The sequence below is a fragment of the Pundamilia nyererei genome, unplaced genomic scaffold, assembly GCF_000239375.1.
Source record: "Pundamilia nyererei isolate P.nyererei 1_Seehausen unplaced genomic scaffold, PunNye1.0 scaffold00015, whole genome shotgun sequence".
NCBI lineage: Eukaryota > Metazoa > Chordata > Actinopteri > Cichliformes > Cichlidae > Pundamilia > Pundamilia nyererei.
In genome coordinates, this window is record NW_005187416.1 from 3,302,427 (window position 1) to 3,320,906 (window position 18,480).

The 18,480-nt window shown below is 40.3% G+C and overlaps 2 protein-coding genes across 6 annotated transcripts in view; one reads left to right on the forward strand and one right to left on the reverse strand.

Annotated features, from left to right (window-relative positions):
• Positions 1 to 1,873: 1,873 nt before the first annotated feature.
• Positions 1,874 to 8,678, forward strand: cldn2 (claudin 2). Of its 4 annotated transcripts, none has more exons than XM_013908852.1 (3): positions 1,874 to 2,009; positions 4,043 to 4,717; positions 6,708 to 8,678. In XM_013908852.1, the coding sequence occupies exon 3, from the start codon at positions 6,753 to 6,755 to the stop codon at positions 7,572 to 7,574; it is 822 nt and encodes a 273-aa protein (XP_013764306.1). In that variant the 5' UTR covers positions 1,874 to 2,009; positions 4,043 to 4,717; positions 6,708 to 6,752; the 3' UTR covers positions 7,575 to 8,678. The 4 variants fall into 4 exon arrangements, with proteins under 4 accessions (XP_013764306.1, XP_013764307.1, XP_013764308.1 ...); XM_013908853.1 differs by having other exon boundaries at positions 4,407 to 4,717; XM_013908854.1 differs by having other exon boundaries at positions 4,583 to 4,717.
• Positions 8,679 to 12,024: 3,346 nt separating this feature from the next.
• The window catches only part of rbm41 (RNA binding motif protein 41), an 11,661-nt gene continuing 5,205 nt past the window's right edge, over positions 12,025 to 18,480 (reverse strand). The window contains exons 2-7 of one of the 2 annotated variants that reach the window (XM_005725423.1): positions 18,052 to 18,168; positions 16,537 to 16,738; positions 15,895 to 16,099; positions 13,995 to 14,509; positions 13,298 to 13,445; positions 12,025 to 12,283 (exon numbers count right to left, since the gene is read on the reverse strand). In XM_005725423.1, the coding sequence (XP_005725480.1) occupies positions 12,144 to 12,283; positions 13,298 to 13,445; positions 13,995 to 14,509; positions 15,895 to 16,099; positions 16,537 to 16,738; positions 18,052 to 18,168 (1,327 nt within the window). In that variant the 3' untranslated portion in view covers positions 12,025 to 12,143. Of the gene's footprint in view, positions 12,284 to 13,297; positions 13,446 to 13,544; positions 14,510 to 15,894; positions 16,100 to 16,536; positions 16,739 to 18,051; positions 18,169 to 18,480 lie in introns of those variants that run through there. The other variant, XR_311512.2, reaches the window with a different exon arrangement.

Sequence of the window (18,480 nt, forward strand, 5' to 3'; positions counted from 1 at the left end):
GAGACAGTATAAGAGACGAAACCGCACGCAAAGACAAAACCTTTTAAAAACAATTAAATTCATTCAGATGAATTTCTTCTCAGATGTTTTTATAGGCTGTTTATTTACACAGCACCAGCTCACAGCACCAGCTCACAACAACAGCGGCGTCAGCAACTGCTTTTCAATACGAGGAAAAGACTCCATAACACTGTGAGCAAGCACTTGGCGACTGTGGGAAGGAAGAACTCACTTCAAACAGGAAGAAACCTCCAGCAGAAGCAAACTCAGACAGGGTTAGCGATCTGCTGCCACAGGTTTGGGGGCTGAGGGGAAAGATAAGAGAGAAATTGTTCATTGCATCATTGGAAGCCCTTCAACAACCTGCGAGTCAAAGATACTGAGATAATGCTCTAAAGCAGCGGTCCCCAACCCCCGGGCATCGTACTGGTACCGGTCCGTGAGTCGTTTGGTACCGGGCTGCGAGAGTTGAGGCTCAGGTGTGAAATGTATGGTTTTCAGGGTTTTCAGCGTTATTTTGTTATCGTTTTGATCGTTAATTCGGTTTTCCTGGGTCTTTTCACATGTTTTATGAATAAATCTTCTTTTTTTTCGGTACCGGTACTAGTTTTATTTTGTTGTATTTATCCGCGACACAATAAAGGCCGGTCCGTGAAAATATTGTCGGGCATAAACCGGTCCGTGGCGCAAAAAAGGTTGGAGACCGCTGCTCTAAAGGGCTTCCTTAATTTTACTGCTGAAACTTGTGCCGCTGAGATGCGAGACTTGATTTGTTCTTCAGCACTTCAAACCACTGAGACCTGACTCACTCAACCCCATCTGACATTTCTTGGATAAACTGTGAGCCTTATTACAGCATCAATAGGCTCACTAATGTGCCTGAGGAGAATGGGAGCAAATCCCCATAGCCGGGCTCTAAAATACCTTCCCAGAGTTGTTTAGGTTATTATAACAGAAGATTAACACTGAGAGTTCAAATGACGTGTTCAGCAGCTACTTATGGGTATGATGTGTAGCTGTCCGCATACTATTGCTCATATAGTCGAGTCAAAGCTTAAGCATTTCCCAGATTAGTGGTGTCAGTTCATTATATTTATATAGCACAGTGAGGTATACAAGCCATCTACATAATAATATTAATAGAATAGACCGCAAAGGACTATGAAAAAATGCAAATCGTGATATCCGCCAAACATAGAAAAGGCATCAGCATGACAGCAAATAGACAAGGAGTAAGAACATTTATTAAAAATGTTATTAAGCTGAAAGAAATACACTAACCAAGTGCATTTTTTTTAAGATATCGAGAGAGGTAGAGGGGGACCAAATACAGTTACCTCAGCTGTGCTATGATTTAGTTGAAGGAAATCCATTCAGGATTTTAAATCATCCAGACAGTCAGAAGTGTTTTTCATTAAGTAGGTGCTGTCGAGTGTAGCAGGTAGATAAAAGTGAGCAGAAATGCACAGTAGTGGCAGAATATTTTATTTCTTAAAGACAGAATAAATAAAAGAGGGCCTATCATATTGTGCATACATTTGCATACTGTTATGGAGTGATTTATAAAGTTGTGATAGGAACAGTTTCATATTCTTTGGCTCTTTTCATTAATTCACAGAAAGTATGCACCAGTCAGAGTCACAAGAGTATAACAAAGGGTCACAGGCTGACCTGAGCTGCCACATTAATATGCAGCGTGCCCAGATAATGCCTTTCTGTGCTTTGTAATAATGGCTCAGTGTTTCTGAGTGTGTGGACGTTGCCCCCTCAGCCTGCTTTGGAGGGGAAGTGACTGGATTATGCTCTAATCCCATTATGATGCCGCTGCCATGTGAGGGCCGACTGGAAGGATTAGAAACTGAGGGCTCAACTTCGACAAACCAGCTGACTGTAATGACTGCTCATGCACACTCTTATGGTGCGTGTCAACAGCTTACACGGCACTGACCAACAAGGAAGGACCATCCCTCTCGTCTATCAGCAGTAGATCCACCTCCATGGTAACCATGGTAGGTATCATTTGCTTTTGTAATTTTCTGCCTCTGTGCATCAACAGCCTTCAGACTGGCAAGCCTGAAAACATTTGATAAATGATGATAGGCAGAAGCCGGCCAAGTCTGGTGTCAGCCTCACCCAGAAGTAATATATTACGGCAGCATCGGCGTAACTTTGTGCTGAACATTGGGGGGATCGAGATCTCTGTCTAAATAAATAAATAAATCTGGGTAAATTCCCAGATGATTAAACATGCAACTATTTTGCTGGTAATACCTGAAATGAGCAAAGAAAATCAACAGCCTATTTATGCAAGATAATTCATAATTTTATTGGGGGGGGTGTTATATTGGTTGTGTCTGATTATTGGGGGATCATAACCCCCCTGACCCCCCTGGAAATTACGCCACTGTATGGCAGGTTTGAGTGTGGATGGTGGGAGATGCCATGAAAATGTTTTCTGATTGATTAAAATTTGCATTTAAACATAAATAAAGTATAAGATGATAACGCCTGAACTTTAAAACAGAACTGCAGAATTAATTCATTTGGGAAATTTGCTGGTTTTGTGTCTGATGTTCATGCTTTACAAATTCTGTGTTATATATACACCTCCTATTTAATATAAAGGCAGCTAAAAATAAAATGACAACTTGGAGGAAGTCATTAGTTGCCTCTAAAAACATATTTATTTATTTACAAAATTACCTTTAGTTAGCAAATTGTTTTACATTAAATTTACTCTATTTATAAATCATTTTTTCTCTGTGTAAAACTTACTACTTTACATAGCATTTTTTGTAACATAGCATTTTATAATATTTTTTTATTTCAACTTGTTGAGTTCCTATATTAGATTTTTCAAATTTTTTGTATCTATTTTATCTTTATTCTTTTCTTTTGTGTACATTTGACCTTGTTGAGTTATTTCTTATATGCTATATCTTGGCTATCTTAGCTTAGTTTAGCTTAACTTAGCTTAGTTTAGCTTAGCTTAGCCTAGCTTAGCATATCCCCTAATCATAGCTATAGCTAGCTAACTAGGTATAACACATTCTTGTTGCTTTAGGCAACATATAATCATATTATATAATAAAATCACATAAATTACAACAATATTTCAAAACATTAGCACCACTAAATTCAGCTAATATCTAATATAAAATTGGGCAAAACTATTTTAAATGTAAAGAAATAAGTTGCTTTAATGAGACAAGCTGGTTGGTTGACTTTTTGGCTACCTTGCCTGAACATAAAACGCCAAAAGGTTTGTGACTGTATGCAACCAGCATTACTTCTTTGTTTATTGCTCAGTTATAACATGTTGGCATGTAACACTGGGTAGCACACTGGATATATAATCATTGATTTACCTCTTACTGGAAGTAGTTTTTTTTTCTTGATCAGGTTTTCATATTATGATTGTTTTAAGCCTCTGGACTAAATATATAAACATTAGATAATTTTGAAACTGATCATTTGTGTCTCATTTTTGTAAAAAAAATAATTTCAGTCAAAAAAAATATGAGGAAAGTCTTCATGATATTTCTAAAACATAAACAACAAGTGTTAAAAGTAGAAAGAGAACCCAACTTAGGCAAACGAAGTCGAAATTAGAATTCCTGAGAAGGACATTTGCCCTGTAGCTGTAATATAAGAGGTCAAAACATGTCTCTGCATAAAAAAACAACCCTGAGTAAATTGAGCAGATTAATATGAAACTAAAACGATTTCTGCTGGGAACCCCACACTTGCAAAATATGAAATTAAATAAAATTAATAAAAAATATGCTTTTTTTCCATCGTCCTTTTGTAACGTTTATCACCTGAGGGTGTTTTATTTCATTGCTCATTTTAATTAAAAATGCAAAGAAGTGCTCACAAGCATTTTTTTCTTGAAATTTCTGCAGAGTGAGCTGGATGTTTTTTCCAGTTCCATAAAAGGATGACTGATTTAGGCGCTTTTCTTGATGATTACACGTTTCGTTAATTTCACTTACAAAAAGCTAATGAAACTCCTGAAACTGTTTCTCTCTCACACACACAGGGGTCCACAGTACCTTTAGTTTTTGGGTCAGCCTGTTGCCGCCAACATACCAAAGGTCTGTTTTGGAGAAATGACAGATGAGAGAATGATTAAGCTGTCTGACCAACCGGGATATGTGTGTCACACAGATGTCAGTGTGTATACATGACAGTAGGTGAAGGTCTGGATGAGGGACAGAGATACGCAAACACGCGACACAGATGAGACGGTGATAGAGACACAATGTTCAGGAACACTGGCATCTCTTATCCTTCTCTGTTGTTGTTTTAAAGTGGATAGCCTGCAACAGGCAGTCCAGAGGACTGTATTTCTTCTTCTCTCATTTCTGAAAGAAGTATTTTTTTCCCCTTCTTGGCTCCCTCAGTCTAATCTAAGCAGCAGCAGAGTAAGTGGCATTTTAAAAGTACAGCAGCTGTGACTATGTCAAGGTCTGAGGAAGCAGTCAGAGTCTGATACAGCAAGAAAAAGGCAACATTTTCTCTACTGGAGAAGCAGGAGCAGGTTCAACAGAAATACCAGTGGTGAATCTAATCTGTGCAGGCTGCAGGCTCTGCTCTGTCTTCATCCTCTACCTCCTCATCCTCCGCTCCAGCTGCAACTTCACACCCTGCAGCAAAGGAAAAAATCTTCGACTAGTTCAGCGCCTGGCTGTTCTATAACCTGCAGCACTCTCAGGTAAATGCATGGAAGTGAGCTGTGTGTGTTGTCACTGTTTATTCAGGAGGAAGGATGTGTGGACTGCAAAACTGAATCAATGTAACACCTCACAAAAATTGACTTTGACAGTGAATGAAGAATTTAGCTATTATAAATGTGGCTTAGATGCCAATTAAGGATTTAAGTATCCGTTTCACATTATTTTTTACAGGACATAGTTGCCTTTGGGAAGGGCATCTGTCAAATCTCACATGTGGAGCTACCCACTGTGGTGACCCTGTCCGAATAAGGGAACAGAGCAAAGTTTGTCAATAAATTTAAAGGTTTTCAATGAATACTTGAATTTCTTTACACTTAAAGAACGCTGATTTGTTTTTTGGTGGGTTACTGTGCATTGGTTTTAGTGGTGTGAACTGTATGAACTAAAATTACTTTGATTTCTCTGGTGGGAATATTGTTCAAACAGCCAGTGTCACCTGCCACTGTGTCAGCGGTAGATTACACAGATAATACTTGAACTGAACCTTTCTAGTCATTCACGAAACACAAACTGGACCAAATAGGACAGAATAAGAAATCTGTATGTGAACATGATCCAGAATGGCCGATGATTTCTTTGAGTCAGAACTCATTTAATAAGGACAGAGGCAAACTGTAAATCTGTTCTGTGGTCTGTGGTTCTTTTTGTAAAACATGGATGCCATGTCCTCTGGACTAAACAGGAAAAATGGTACGTGCTTTACTACCTCTGGAGTTGGTAGCTTGGTTCTATGCAAAGTTCAATACATGTTGCCATTCAGATGACACCTGTATCAGTGAAGGCTTTTCATACCTCAGAGTGACAACATCCCTCTCCCGAAAGTCCAGACTTGTTAAAAGAAGACAGGGCACTGTATAGAAGTAAATGTGCCCCTGTTCCCCGTATTTTATACCCCTTAGTATCAACAGAGCAGCGCAGAAACACCACAGTTTACCTGAGTATCACTGACTGTGTCCATGCCTTCGTGACCACAGTCTACTAATGGCTGCTTCCAGCTTGATATCGCACCAGGTCACAAAGCTTGAATGATCCCAAACTGGCTCCTTGAACCTCCACAGCCATCAGATCTCAATCCACTAGAACACCTTTTGGGATATGGTGCACATCAAAGATTTGCATCATAGATGTGCGGCCAACCAATCAGCTGAAAGTAAAAAAGCACAGTTAAAATGTTAGCATGGATCAGAATCTCTAAGCACTGTTTCCAGCACCTTGAATCAAACCCAGAACTAACAAAGTGTACATAAGTGTGCATGGCCGGTGAGTGTATGAGAAATGAAATGTAATGATGTTCATCTGAATGCTGCTTAGCTTCCTCTCCTGTGAATACAAGGTTAGCATTAAACTTAAAACGTTCAAGTTACAATAAACTGTAACTGAAAATCCAAGCTACTCTGCACACAACACTTGAACTAAATGACATTAACAAAATGTGAGAAATGAAGAACTAAAAACAAAACCCTCTTTGATTTAGGCTACTTTTAATTAGCTAGTATAACTGGTTAGCTTGCTACCTGACAATGCTAAAGCTAAAACTAATTCTAAAACTAAAGAAAAAAAGCAATAAAGTTTTAAAGTATTATCTAAAATATGAATCTTACTCTGTAAAATCATCATGAATGTTATATCATCTAGTATTTTACAACTTTTCTCTATTAGCATACTTAGCAAGCTAACAAAACTAAAGCCTGTTTTTTTAATATTACAACCTGATATTTTTAGGCAATAAATCTCCATTTAAAAAAAGCACATATAACAAAAATATTTACTATATTTTGTATAGTAATGTGACCAAATTACAGCTATTGTAATTACATTTCTTTAACCAATATTTTTCAGCTAATTAATGAGAATTTTATATAATTTAGTTTAACTGGTTGCCTTGGGTTTTTTGCAGTTATGACAAAATTATTATTTAGTATTCATTTATTTATAGTATTTAATTAAATATTTCTGTGGGTTTTGCAGGAGCTCGTCTCTTCTGGTTGCTTCTGGGTGATCACAGTTACGGCTATGGCATCAGCAGCTCTGGAGCTGATGGGCTTCTTCCTGGGCTTACTGGGGATGCTGGGGACCCTGGTGGCCACAGTACTTCCATACTGGCAGATTTCTGCACACGTTGGTTCCAATATTGTCACAGCTGTGGATAACATGCGGGGCCTGTGGATGGAGTGCGTCTATCAGAGCACGGGGGCCTTCCAATGTGAGACCTACAACTCAATGCTGGCTTTGCCTTCGGACCTGCAGGCTGCTCGTGCCCTCATGGTCATCTCCATAGTGTTGTCTATCCTTGCAATTGCTATGGCAACTCTGGGAATGCAGTGCACGCTTTGCTTGGAGAGCTCTGGTGGGGTTAAGAGTCGTGTCGCCGGTGCAGGTGGGGTGTTATTTGTCTTTGCAGGCTTTCTGGCTCTCGTACCCGTGGCGTGGACCACACACGAGGTGGTTAAGACCTTCTACCTTCCAAACGTACCTCAAAGCATGAAGTATGAACTCGGAGAGTGCCTATACACTGGGCTGGCCTCTGCACTCATTTCCATGCTGGGTGGGGGGATGCTATGTGTGTCATGTTGTGAAGAGCAGGAAGGCGGCCGTGGGAGACGCCACGGAGGCGGATATCCGTACCCAGTAGGAGGCGGCATATCGAGCACAGGTGTACGAACAACCTCACAGACCTACCGCAACCCCACCCTGCAGGTGGGGGGTATCAATACCCCCAGCAGGGGGCAGACACTAATTCGTAGTGCAAGTGGCAGTTCAGAGTCGGGTACGCATGGAGCCCAACGAGCTAGGAAGCCCACTGCAGCAGGATATGACATCACAGGATATGTCTGAGGGGTCCACCTGTCCATTACACCTTTAACTGTAACTGCCTCACAGCTTAAGTTTAATAAATGTATTCTTATAGTGTATCTAAATGAATGCACATTGTCAGTGTTTGCTGGATTTTTTTGAGAAGCAATTGTGAAATTTCAACAAAATTACACAGCAGAACTATTAAAGTTGTGTTTCTGTACTTGTTTGACCTGTTCTCTATAGTTTTCACACGTTTGCATTGATAGAAAATTGTCACTTTTTATCTTTATTATCAGTCTTTTACTATCCTTGTGAAATATAAACAAAGTAGACAAAAATGTAGGAAAAATACATGAAGACATTGTCAATAAAAACAGTATATGAATGGTTTTCATTACGTGAACGTGTTCTCATTAGCTACATAGATGCCTAGCTTTTGCTGCATGTGCAAAAATCTGACTAAAAGTTTTCTACATAGCAGCCAAAATGGATGTTTCTAATCTAAATCAGAAAGAATACTTCTCACAGTACTGTATTACCTGAAACCGATGTTGGACTGTGCCTGCAAAATGTAAACTATAACTATAAATTGTATTAATTTCCATCCTATTTGAAAATTTGAATGCATTTTCAAAAAATTACAAGTGCCTTGTACATTAATATCAGTGTATCACAATGGGATTTCCAGTCATGCAAAATATAAAGAATATTTGTTAAATTTGAAAAGAGAAAATCATGATATTAATGTCTTTAATCTGAATCCTTTGTAACAACCAACAAGGGGCAAATTAAGCTTGTATAGAAGTCCCCCTATATGATTCCCTTAGCAAAGACTTTACTGATGACCTTATGAGTCTCACTGAATACAATTCAAAAGAGCAATAAATCAGTGTACGCTTCAAGTTAGGAAGTCTTCACAGCACTTTGAAATTCATCATCTCAAAGCTTTAAAAACTGGACTTTGCAAACCAATGGGTGACAGCACGATGGCTGCATCCATCCTTTATATACAGTCTATGTGTACATTGACGACGACACAATGAAGTTGGAGTTTTTCGCTGGACAAACTCTGTGATGACACCATTTTTAAATGACCACAAGCATCCTTTTCTGCATTGTACTCTTTTGTATTTGGAAATAAATGTAAACTTTTCCTACACGCCTTTTGCAGAGCTTTTCTTTCCTCCTACACTGCTTTTTCCCTCAGAATGGTTTTGCAGATACTAAAGACAGAAGCAAATGTACTGACCTAAATGAAAAGCACGGGTTAAACTAGTATACGCTGCTAAAAAAATATTAAAGGAACACGTTTTAATCCGAGTTTACCATCGAGTCTTAAACCTCTGTGATATTAATCTGGTCGTTTAAGTTGCAGACTGGGTGTTAATCAGTTTCAGCCGCTTTGGTGTTAATGAAATTAACAACAGGTGCACTAGAGGGGCAACAATGAGACAACAGGTGGAGGCCGGTGACATTTTTTCCCTTCCTCATGTTTACGGACTGCGTTTTTTCACTAGATTTGCATTTGGATAGAGTCAGTGTCACTGATGTTGCACATGCAGTCCAACTCCTCCAGGATGACACACCAATATGCTTCATTGCCAGGTTTGCTGTGTCTCCCAGTGCAGTCTCAAGAGCATGGAGGAGATTCTGGGAGACAGGTAGTTACTCTAGGAGAGCTACAAAATGACCTCTGGCAGGCCACTGGTGTGAATGTCTGACCAAACAATCAGAAACTTTGTGAGGGTGGCCTGAGGGCTCGACATCCTCTACTGGGCCCTGTGCCTGGCAATGTGGAATTGTGGCAACCTGTACTTGGGAGGACATGCGACACACGGGAAAGGGTTTGGAAAGGCTGTGGAGAACATTATGCTGCCTGTAATATAATCCAGCATGACTGGTTTGGTGGTGGGTCAGTGATGGTCTCGGGGTCACTGAGTGACCCATGTGCTCGCCTAACATAAACTCAACCACATAGCATCCATTTGTTCCAAACACACTACCCAGTCCATACCAGTAAAGATATCCAGCATGATTTTTTCCCCCATTGAGATCTGATGTGCTTTCAAAGTGGTTTTGCAGGGACTGTAGACAGAAGCAAACGTATTGACCGAAAGGAAAAGCACAGGTTAATCAATAATGGCTCTGATGCATCAGGTGTCCACAGCAGTGAGTCAGCCTGTGCCAGTGTTTGATGAATAAACAGTGTGACTTCCATGAACTGCTTTAAAGAAAGCATTTAGAGATGTAACTTTTCTTAAATAATTACTCTGAAGCTGACAAATAGGTGTGACATAACCATTAGAAATAAAGCAGACTATCTGACACTTGAATGGCCTTTTAAATTGCAGCAGTTAATATTTAAAGACTGCTTGTTGTTTGCGTTTAGGCTGCTGTTTTCCCATTTTCTGAACGGGAAAAAGATTGCAGCCCTGAACCGAGGGCAAACAGAAATCCAACACAAACAGACCTAAACAAACAAAACCCTCACTTTAGTCCGATCAATAAGCAGTTTGAGTTTGACTAATAGCTGCATTGTGAGACCGCTCACTGGGTCAGTTTGCATCCACCAAAATGCGATAAAGGCTCTGAGATCTGAGGCGTGAAAAGTTGCCTCAAACGAGTCTTTCTGCCCTTTTAGCCAAAGTCAGCTTTAATGTCAACTAGAATGAATCCAAAATATTAATTACACACAACATATATCAGCGTATTTGTAACTTCTGTTTATGCATAAAATTATTAGATGTACAAGGACTCTTAAAGCTATATACATTATTGCAAGTCTACATTACAGTGCAAGTGATACTGAACAGACATGCACACTGTGGGGGACACCAGTGAGGATTTCTGTTCATTTCAAGTTTTAACCTAAAATCCTGCACACCACAATCCCCTGACCCCAAACATATTTGAGCAAGAGAACGCCGTAGATAAGTAGACAGAGAGCACGCACACCAAGGCTGTGTGAAAGACAAACTCAAAACACACTTTGAACCCTCCTGAGCACCCCTGTGTCACAGAGGTGCACGCAGCTCTTATGGGAATGTAAACACCTTGTGAATGAGGTCTGTCTCTGTTACTGCTGTTACTCAGAGACACCTGCTGTAAATAAAGGTTGTAGACATTTCCACAGGGGAGATGATACATACACCGTTCTATCAGCATGAACCTGGACTAACGCTGGGTCTGAGAGAGCAATTAACTGCTGCGAGAGCTCATTGACTCTCACGCAGAGAACATTTTATGATCCAAGAACTAAGGAATTACTCAACAGTGCTCTACAGTAACCAAATAAATATACTGAAGATACCAGCTGACCGACCAATACAGCATGAGAAAGAACATAATCATAATGTGTCGGTTTACTAAGAGAAACAAAAAAAAGGATTGATTGGGTTCATTCAGCTTCCAAAAATGAATCTTATATTTGTAATGTGACATAAATCATCAGGTTAACTGGAGTTTAATATGAAGTACCCCTCCACATAATGTACTTTCTGTTGTTTATATTTTATTGTACTTATATGAAATTAAAATATCATTGAATTCAAACTATTAGAAAAAGTGAAATGTTTTACTCCATAGGAGTGCCTGCAAACTTACTTTTGGCTTAACAGCAAAGGAAGTGCAGCTTAGAGCTGCTGCACACTAACAAGATGAGAACAAGAACAAAAAAAAATGTTTAGTTTAAATTAGTTTCCTTTTTTATTATCTGTCAGGGGAATGCTTTTAGATGTTCAGAAGAGTGCAAAAAAGAGTCCAATATAGCACCCCAAAGTAAACATACCACATGCTGGCTGTGACAGAGAGTAAAACTATTGTTTCCTGCTTATTTCTTTTATTTTTGTTAGTTTCATAAAATAATTTCTAAAGTCTAGTTTTTACTTTTATTTAAGTTAACAAAAAATGTTTTTTTTTCAACCTTGATTTTAGTTTTTAGTCTCTCAAAAAGCTGCTACTTCATATCCAGTCAACTTCTCTTAACCTTAATGACCGAATGGCTCCATCTAGTGCCCACATATGGAATAGCAGTAAACTCACACCTAAACCACTAATGAAACCTTCACAGAAGCCCTGCGTGTTAAACTGCAGTGGAAAATAAAGCAGCTGTAAGAAAATGTATATAAGCTGAAAACTGTGGATTGTGTGCATCGACTAGGACTGCTTGCTCAGTTAGTTTCACAACAAAAAAAGACATTTAAAAAAAAATCTTGCTACAAGTCATAAAATAATTATTGCTTTAAATAATCTAGAAAGAGAACATTTGATAAACTCTAAAGTAGATACAGTAATGATGTGAAATGATGAAGGGCGTTTTTATATATGAAACAAGTTCATGTGAAGTCTCTTCGTGTGACATGAATCAGATGCTTGAGCTAACTCGAAAAACAAAAAGCTTTTCCCGAGAAACAGATTTGTGTTACTGGATGCTTTAAGATTCTGGATCATTTAAATACGTTAATTATCAAAATAAATGACACACTGCTGATAATAATAATAAGCCAACGAATCCAACTTTATATCCACAAAAAATAAGTACACTGTGACATTAGTTTCAGCCATTCACAACAGTCTAATTTACATAAAAAACATTTTTCTTCTGTTTATTTATTTCTTCTCCTCCTGCCCTTCCTTCTCCTTCTGTTTCTCCTCTTCCTGTCGTTCACGGCCAAATTCGACCACCAAAGGTTTCCCAAGCAACCGGTATCTGTGGACTAACTGCAAGGCATTCTGGGCCGTTTCAGCATCTGCCAAAGAAAAAGAAACACGCCAAGTAACACCCCAAGGAAAGAACCAAAAAACTAAATAAGGAAAATAACAACTCCCACTCTCTGGATTTCCGGTTTCATGAGGGGAGAGTCTGGAATGAAAGGACCCCCGTGGAGCTGCAGAACAAATGTAATGTATGTGTTTTGAATCTCTGTAAGGTTTTCTTGTGGACAATTTTCATCAATTTATCATGTTTTGGTTTTTTCTAGACAGAATGTGCATGGATTGATGTTGATTGTAGTAAAAGACTTTTCTGTTAAGCCTAGGCACGCCATAGCACCACGAGCTGCTTTCGTGGCTTCCGCCATTTTGATTTCAGGCATGAAGCCACCAGTAGCAGCAGAGAATTTGGAGCAGGAGCCTCCTGATACCAATCCCCTTCAACCACTACACAACCACCTGCTCTTTTACACACAGGGAGGTTTCTGTTGTGGTTTAACTACGCCTCTAACGCCTAGTTACTGTTTGTGCCAGGTGCCATCCATAGTGAGAATAAAAGAGGTTTCTTTAGTAAGCATAAGGGGAGGCCCAACAAACAATAACACGCTCTAACGCCTCACAGACAAAGCAGCCATGCCCCTAACTCTAATATCCAGGTGGACGAGTCATTAAAACCCCCATTCCCCTTCAGTGGAGTGGAGAAAGTCCACCCATAGGCTGTAAGCATACTTGTTAACATGCTATTTAACATGCCCCTCTTTCAGCCATTGAGGTGGTCCCATCAACAAATTGGATTTTTTGGTAAAAACCAGCTGGACCAATGATGCTTTAGCAGAATGTCAGCATTTTGGGCGCAGACTCATTTGCGATGCTACACTTGCAAAAACTGAAACAACATGTAGTTTTTTGTGTAGAAACTAGTGTAAAGAATTACTTTAGCAGTCCCGTTCATTGAGTGCTATCTCCTTGAACGCCCCCTGCTGCACACCTAGCTGTATTGCAGATCATTTTGCCCTCAGACCACCCGACTCTCACCCTCTTATCTTTCTCACCTGGCAGAGTGATGAAAGCCTGACCCTTCATCCTCCCAGTCAGCACCCGGTAAAGCACCGGGGGCCTGTCCGTCCTCTCAAATCTGGAGAACAGCGCCACCAGCTGGGCCACTGACGCCTGTGGGCTCAGGTTCTTCACACACAGGACCTACACAAAGAGAGAAAGCACAGTGAAGCTGGTCATGTTCTGTAGCGCCCATCTCTTGACTGTCGCACTGTGTCGTGTTGAAAGTATATCTGATGATACCAGGATGTGGCCCTCTGTTTCCAGCTGCAGCTTGGATGTGCTCGCAGGAAACTATAATTACAGTATACAACAATTATCATCAAGCTCAATTTACAAGTGAGTGCCTCTCAACCTGCACATCTTAAAGGTTGTTAATTGCTGTGAGATGATTTGTTCCATTTTAATGTGTCATTTTAGCAGCGCTACTGTGCAGCCAACATACAGCTTCACTGTGCCTTTAATGTTATCCTTATGGGGAACAGGGAATAAATACACCACACGCAGAGGTGGATGTGCACACTTTCAGATGATGTAATGCCTTTATGTTAGATAGAAACAACAATCTGGGAAGTGCTGAGAGCAGAAACTGTGGAAATAATCATTTGGTGCCACAGCTGCCCTAAAGATAAAGGAACTGATCTTTCAGGATCATCGTGAAAGTGTGAGGTTTACAAAGGTAGCTGCTGAGACCTTGGAGGGTTTCCCCGGCTGGTAGTTTCGGAACCTTGGAATGCTCCGGATCCCTTCTTCTGATTCCCGGTTCTTTAGGATTTCTTCATCTGTAATTGTCTCAATCTCCCCCGTCACAGTCAGTGGTCTGCTTGGCCCCACCTTTGCTGTTCCGCACAAGCTGCTGATTGGCTGGCTTATATTAATCTGTCTCGGAGGAGCCAGTCGCAGATGCTCTGGTTTGTTTTGAACATGCTGATTTGAGGTGTCTGAAACTGAGTCTGTCTGGACGGATGAGCGACTGTTTCCAGCCTGCAGGTCTGACGGACTGTCAGAAGTGTCTCTTGATTGATTTCTGTCTGTCTGTTGGTTTTGTGATTGGTCAGATTCAGCTGTGTGTGGCGCTCCTGTCGGTTCTCCCTCAGATTTGTGTTGTGAAGCTTGTTTCACCTCCTGCTCCCTGAGAACTTCTCTATAGATAGAGTCCAGTGGGTCAGAGGATGACGCCCCCTGTTGGTTCTCCTTCTTATCTTCATCTGTGATGGAAACAACACAGGTTACACTTTCCTGACATGACACAATTATGACAGATGACTGCAGATTTTTTCTACATTTTGAAATACCATACCGTACTACGGTAAAAACAAGTACAATTATTGTCTCATGCTGGGTCAAAGGACGGGGAAGATAAATGTGTTTCAAAATGGACAACTTAGGTAACTGTCCCCTCTGAACTCCTGCTTAGACTTCTGTATATGTAGGAGCAACGGGTCATATGACCTGAGAGCTTGGACAGGAGTGTAGAGGTAAAGCAGCTCAGAAAAGACCATTTAAGGATTTAAAGACAAATACGAGAACTCTGAAACTGACTCTAAAGAGCACAGACAACCAATGGTGTGAGGCCAGAACAGGTGCTATGTACCTTTATTTACATGTAAAGCAAAAGGCACGATGCAGCTTTTTTAACTAAGCGAAGACATAAGAGGGAAGACTGGCTTTGTCCAAAGTAATCCAGTCGAGATCTCAAATGGTTACTGTCTCCAAATGCTGCCTAGAATGTATAGGTTTTATCTTTGCCAAGCTCCTTACCTCAAAAAATCCAGACTTCATGTCATCAAGACCTACAAGATGTTTTTTAATTGAAAAGCCATCCGTCCACTTTAACAGGACATAGATCTGAGTATCATTAGCATAGCAGTGAAAATAGATCCCATGCTTTCTAAGAATGAATCCAAAAAGAAGTGCAAAAAGCAGTGGCCCTAAAATTGAGCCTTGTGGGACCCCATATGGCAGAGCAGGAATCAGAGCCAGCAAGGCTGATAATGCTCATCTATTTTTCTCTGCTAAGAGTACACAGTTGTAAGTCAGTAGCGGTTAATTTTGATGGTTACTTCAAACTTTCTTCTCCTGAATGGCTGCCCCTTGAACAGCATGTGGGCGGGGCTTGCGTGCTTCAAATGTTTAGATTGGGGATATCCGCTTTTTTTTTTTTTTTTACATGATATAGACCTAATAGTAGAAAAAACTGCCTGAAGTGACGTCTTTAGAGCCGCCTGAAGTTTCAGCTTGTACAAACAATGACCTCATTGCTGTAAAAGTATATTTATGGCTCAAAATAAGGAAGGGTTCACTTTTTAAATATAATTTAATAATTTTCAAAGTGAAAGCAGCTGTTGCCTCTCAGATGAGAGGTCAACACTGGAGCTTCCTTACTATCAGTTCCACAAAGAAACCACAACTAGTCACTTCTAAAACAGAACTGAAGCTGTGTTAAAGGTATCATGTATGGCCCATAAAGTCAAAATCATACAATCCCTATTCTGGCAACTCTTTCAAACTGCTGTAATGCTCTCGATCAAGACTCTAAAGTGTAATATTTGAGTTTTGACCTGTGACTTCTTTTTCACCAACAACGCTGTACCTCGATGATAGAGCGCTGTGAGGAAACCCAGGCGGTCATTCCCATGAAACAGGGCTTGTTCAATCTCCATCTCCCGGCGTGACAGCGGCCGGCTGGACGCAAAGCGTTGTGGGCGGGACAGAAGCTCCATCCGGGCGGCGATTTTGTCTTTAATTGCCTGCAGGCGCTCTTCCTTTGCACCTGGAGCTGCGCACACACCGTGGGACTGTGTGGGAAGAAAGGCATTCATGTAAAGGACATGTGCATTAGCCTTGCTTGAGTGTTTTTCTCTAAAAATAATCCCTCAAAACTTTTGAGAAACTCTTACATTGATGCAATAAAAAAAATTGTGCATACTCTGAGATGAAATTGGTGAAAAGATCCCCACAAATTCATAAGGAAAAACCTCAAAGTCTCTGAGATTTAAGTTACGCATTAACCAGTGAAAACTTAAATACATGATCATGTTGGAGAAACTCTACTATCTCGTTTACCCAGGTTTCCCAAAAAAAAAAGGTTTTGGACACTTTTTCCGAAAAGTCTTTGACACAGTTGTATAATGGACTCACAACATGTCTTGTGGTGTGGAAACACTCCACACCACAAGACAAACCCAGCCTCTTTTGTTTGGAGCCGCCTCTCTGTCCTCCGGGGATGTTTTACCTTCTCTGCTGTCTCTGGTGCATCTCTGCTCTGCCACAGCTGGATCTCGGTGTCATTCAGGCCCAGCTCCCGCAGGCTGGCCAGTTCCTTCTCCCCATCCTGCAGGGCTTGGAACTGGGAGAGACTCTTCACTCCCGCTGCCTGCTCCCCAAACGGCCGATAAAGCGCCGCTGGGGCGAAGCACTGCCTCTTGGCTACACATCTGTTAGACAAAAATGATTTCAGAACGAGATCAAAACTAAGCTCTGGAAAAGCAGCTGTAGCCTTATCTGAGACTCTGGTTTAAAGGTCACATGGCGGCTTCAGATGTTTTAGAAAGAGAAAAGACTGTGTGTGTTTCTGTAGCCCCGAGGGCTGTGCTGCTCTGTGGGACAGTGAGGATAACATGACACAGCATCTGACGCTTTTGTTCGAAGCACCTCACAGTAAGGAGAGTGTGGGATTTTTCTTTTATAAAGCACAGAGCGTTCAGTACAATTGAAACGGCATGGCTTTGTCCTCCCACTGAGTAACACAAAAACAGGTCTGATTCTCTCGCTTTAATTTTTATATATTATAACTGTGTGACACGAATTTTATCCAGCGAGAGGTAAACCACAAGCTCGCCAAAACTAAATATATATCAAGCAGATCTGACTTCAGTTTGACCAATAAATGATATCAGTATTAGATTTAAAACTGAGCTGAATTAAAAGACAATTTATGGATTTTATGTCAATATTGACAGGGTTCACAGGTGATCAGGGTCCTTCAGCTGTTCCACACCCTTACTTTAGAATAGAATATCTTTAATTCACTGTAACATTTAACACATACAAAGAAACTGAGTGCAATTCCAACATTGCAAAGGTTGAAAAGTGGGGTACACATATACAAAGCACTAAACTACTGCATTTAAACTTCTTGCCATTTAAATCAAGAGGTGATCAAACTTTTCAAGTTGTATCTCCTAAATTTTGAAACAGACTTCCACAGCTCATCAGGTCTACTGAATCTTTTGATCTTTGATTTTTTATGCCTAAAAACTTATTTCTGTAGGTTTGAAAGGGTGAAAGATTATTTTTGGCTCTTGTTCTTCTAACGTGTGTACGCAGGAATGAATATCTGATCATGTGTTTGAAAGTCTGAATATGTATATTTATCTTATGCATTTATTATTATTATTATTGTTATTGTTGTTGTTGTATTTATCTTTATTTTTTTAATTTTTGGAGGGTACCTTTCAGTGAGTGCATAGTGTCTGTTTTTGCAGAATATATTGCTATACAGCATTTGTGTAGATGCTAATGCACTGCAGGAGGTCACAGTGTGGTAGATGTAGATGAGGTGTCATATCTACTACTTGTCCTCAGTTCACTTAATATCTGCAGAACTGAAAGAAAATCTACATGACATTAGGGACAAACATTGAAGTTTGTGTACATGATGTGATATTTCACCATACTGGACTCTAAATTTTGCACTGTGCCTCAACGTTATGCAGACATCATGTATAATGCTTTCTCCTGTTCTGACCGTTCAATGTCGACGTCAGTGTGGAGCTGCTGCAGCAAGAGGCCATGCAGCTGCCGCTGGCCCTCGGTCTCCTGCTCTTCCAGCAGCGGGCCATCCTCACAGGGTCGCCGGGTCACTCTGACAAATTTAACACAGACACACAGCAGTTCAGAGACTCACTGGATGCTGATATAAAAGAGATATACCTTTTAAAACTGGCTAAAAAGGCCACAACTAAGTTCACAAGACTGAATCAAGTTGGAGGTGTCAACTAGTACGGCTTTCTAGAAAAAGTGCCTGAAATCACTAAACCACATCTGATGCAAACAACAGTAATAACATCTGTATTTATTTTAGCTTCCCGGAATTCTCAAAATAAAATTAACAACATTGTGAAAAATGACCTCAGATCACCTGCTTACAACTAGTGCTGGGCCATTGTTGACAGTA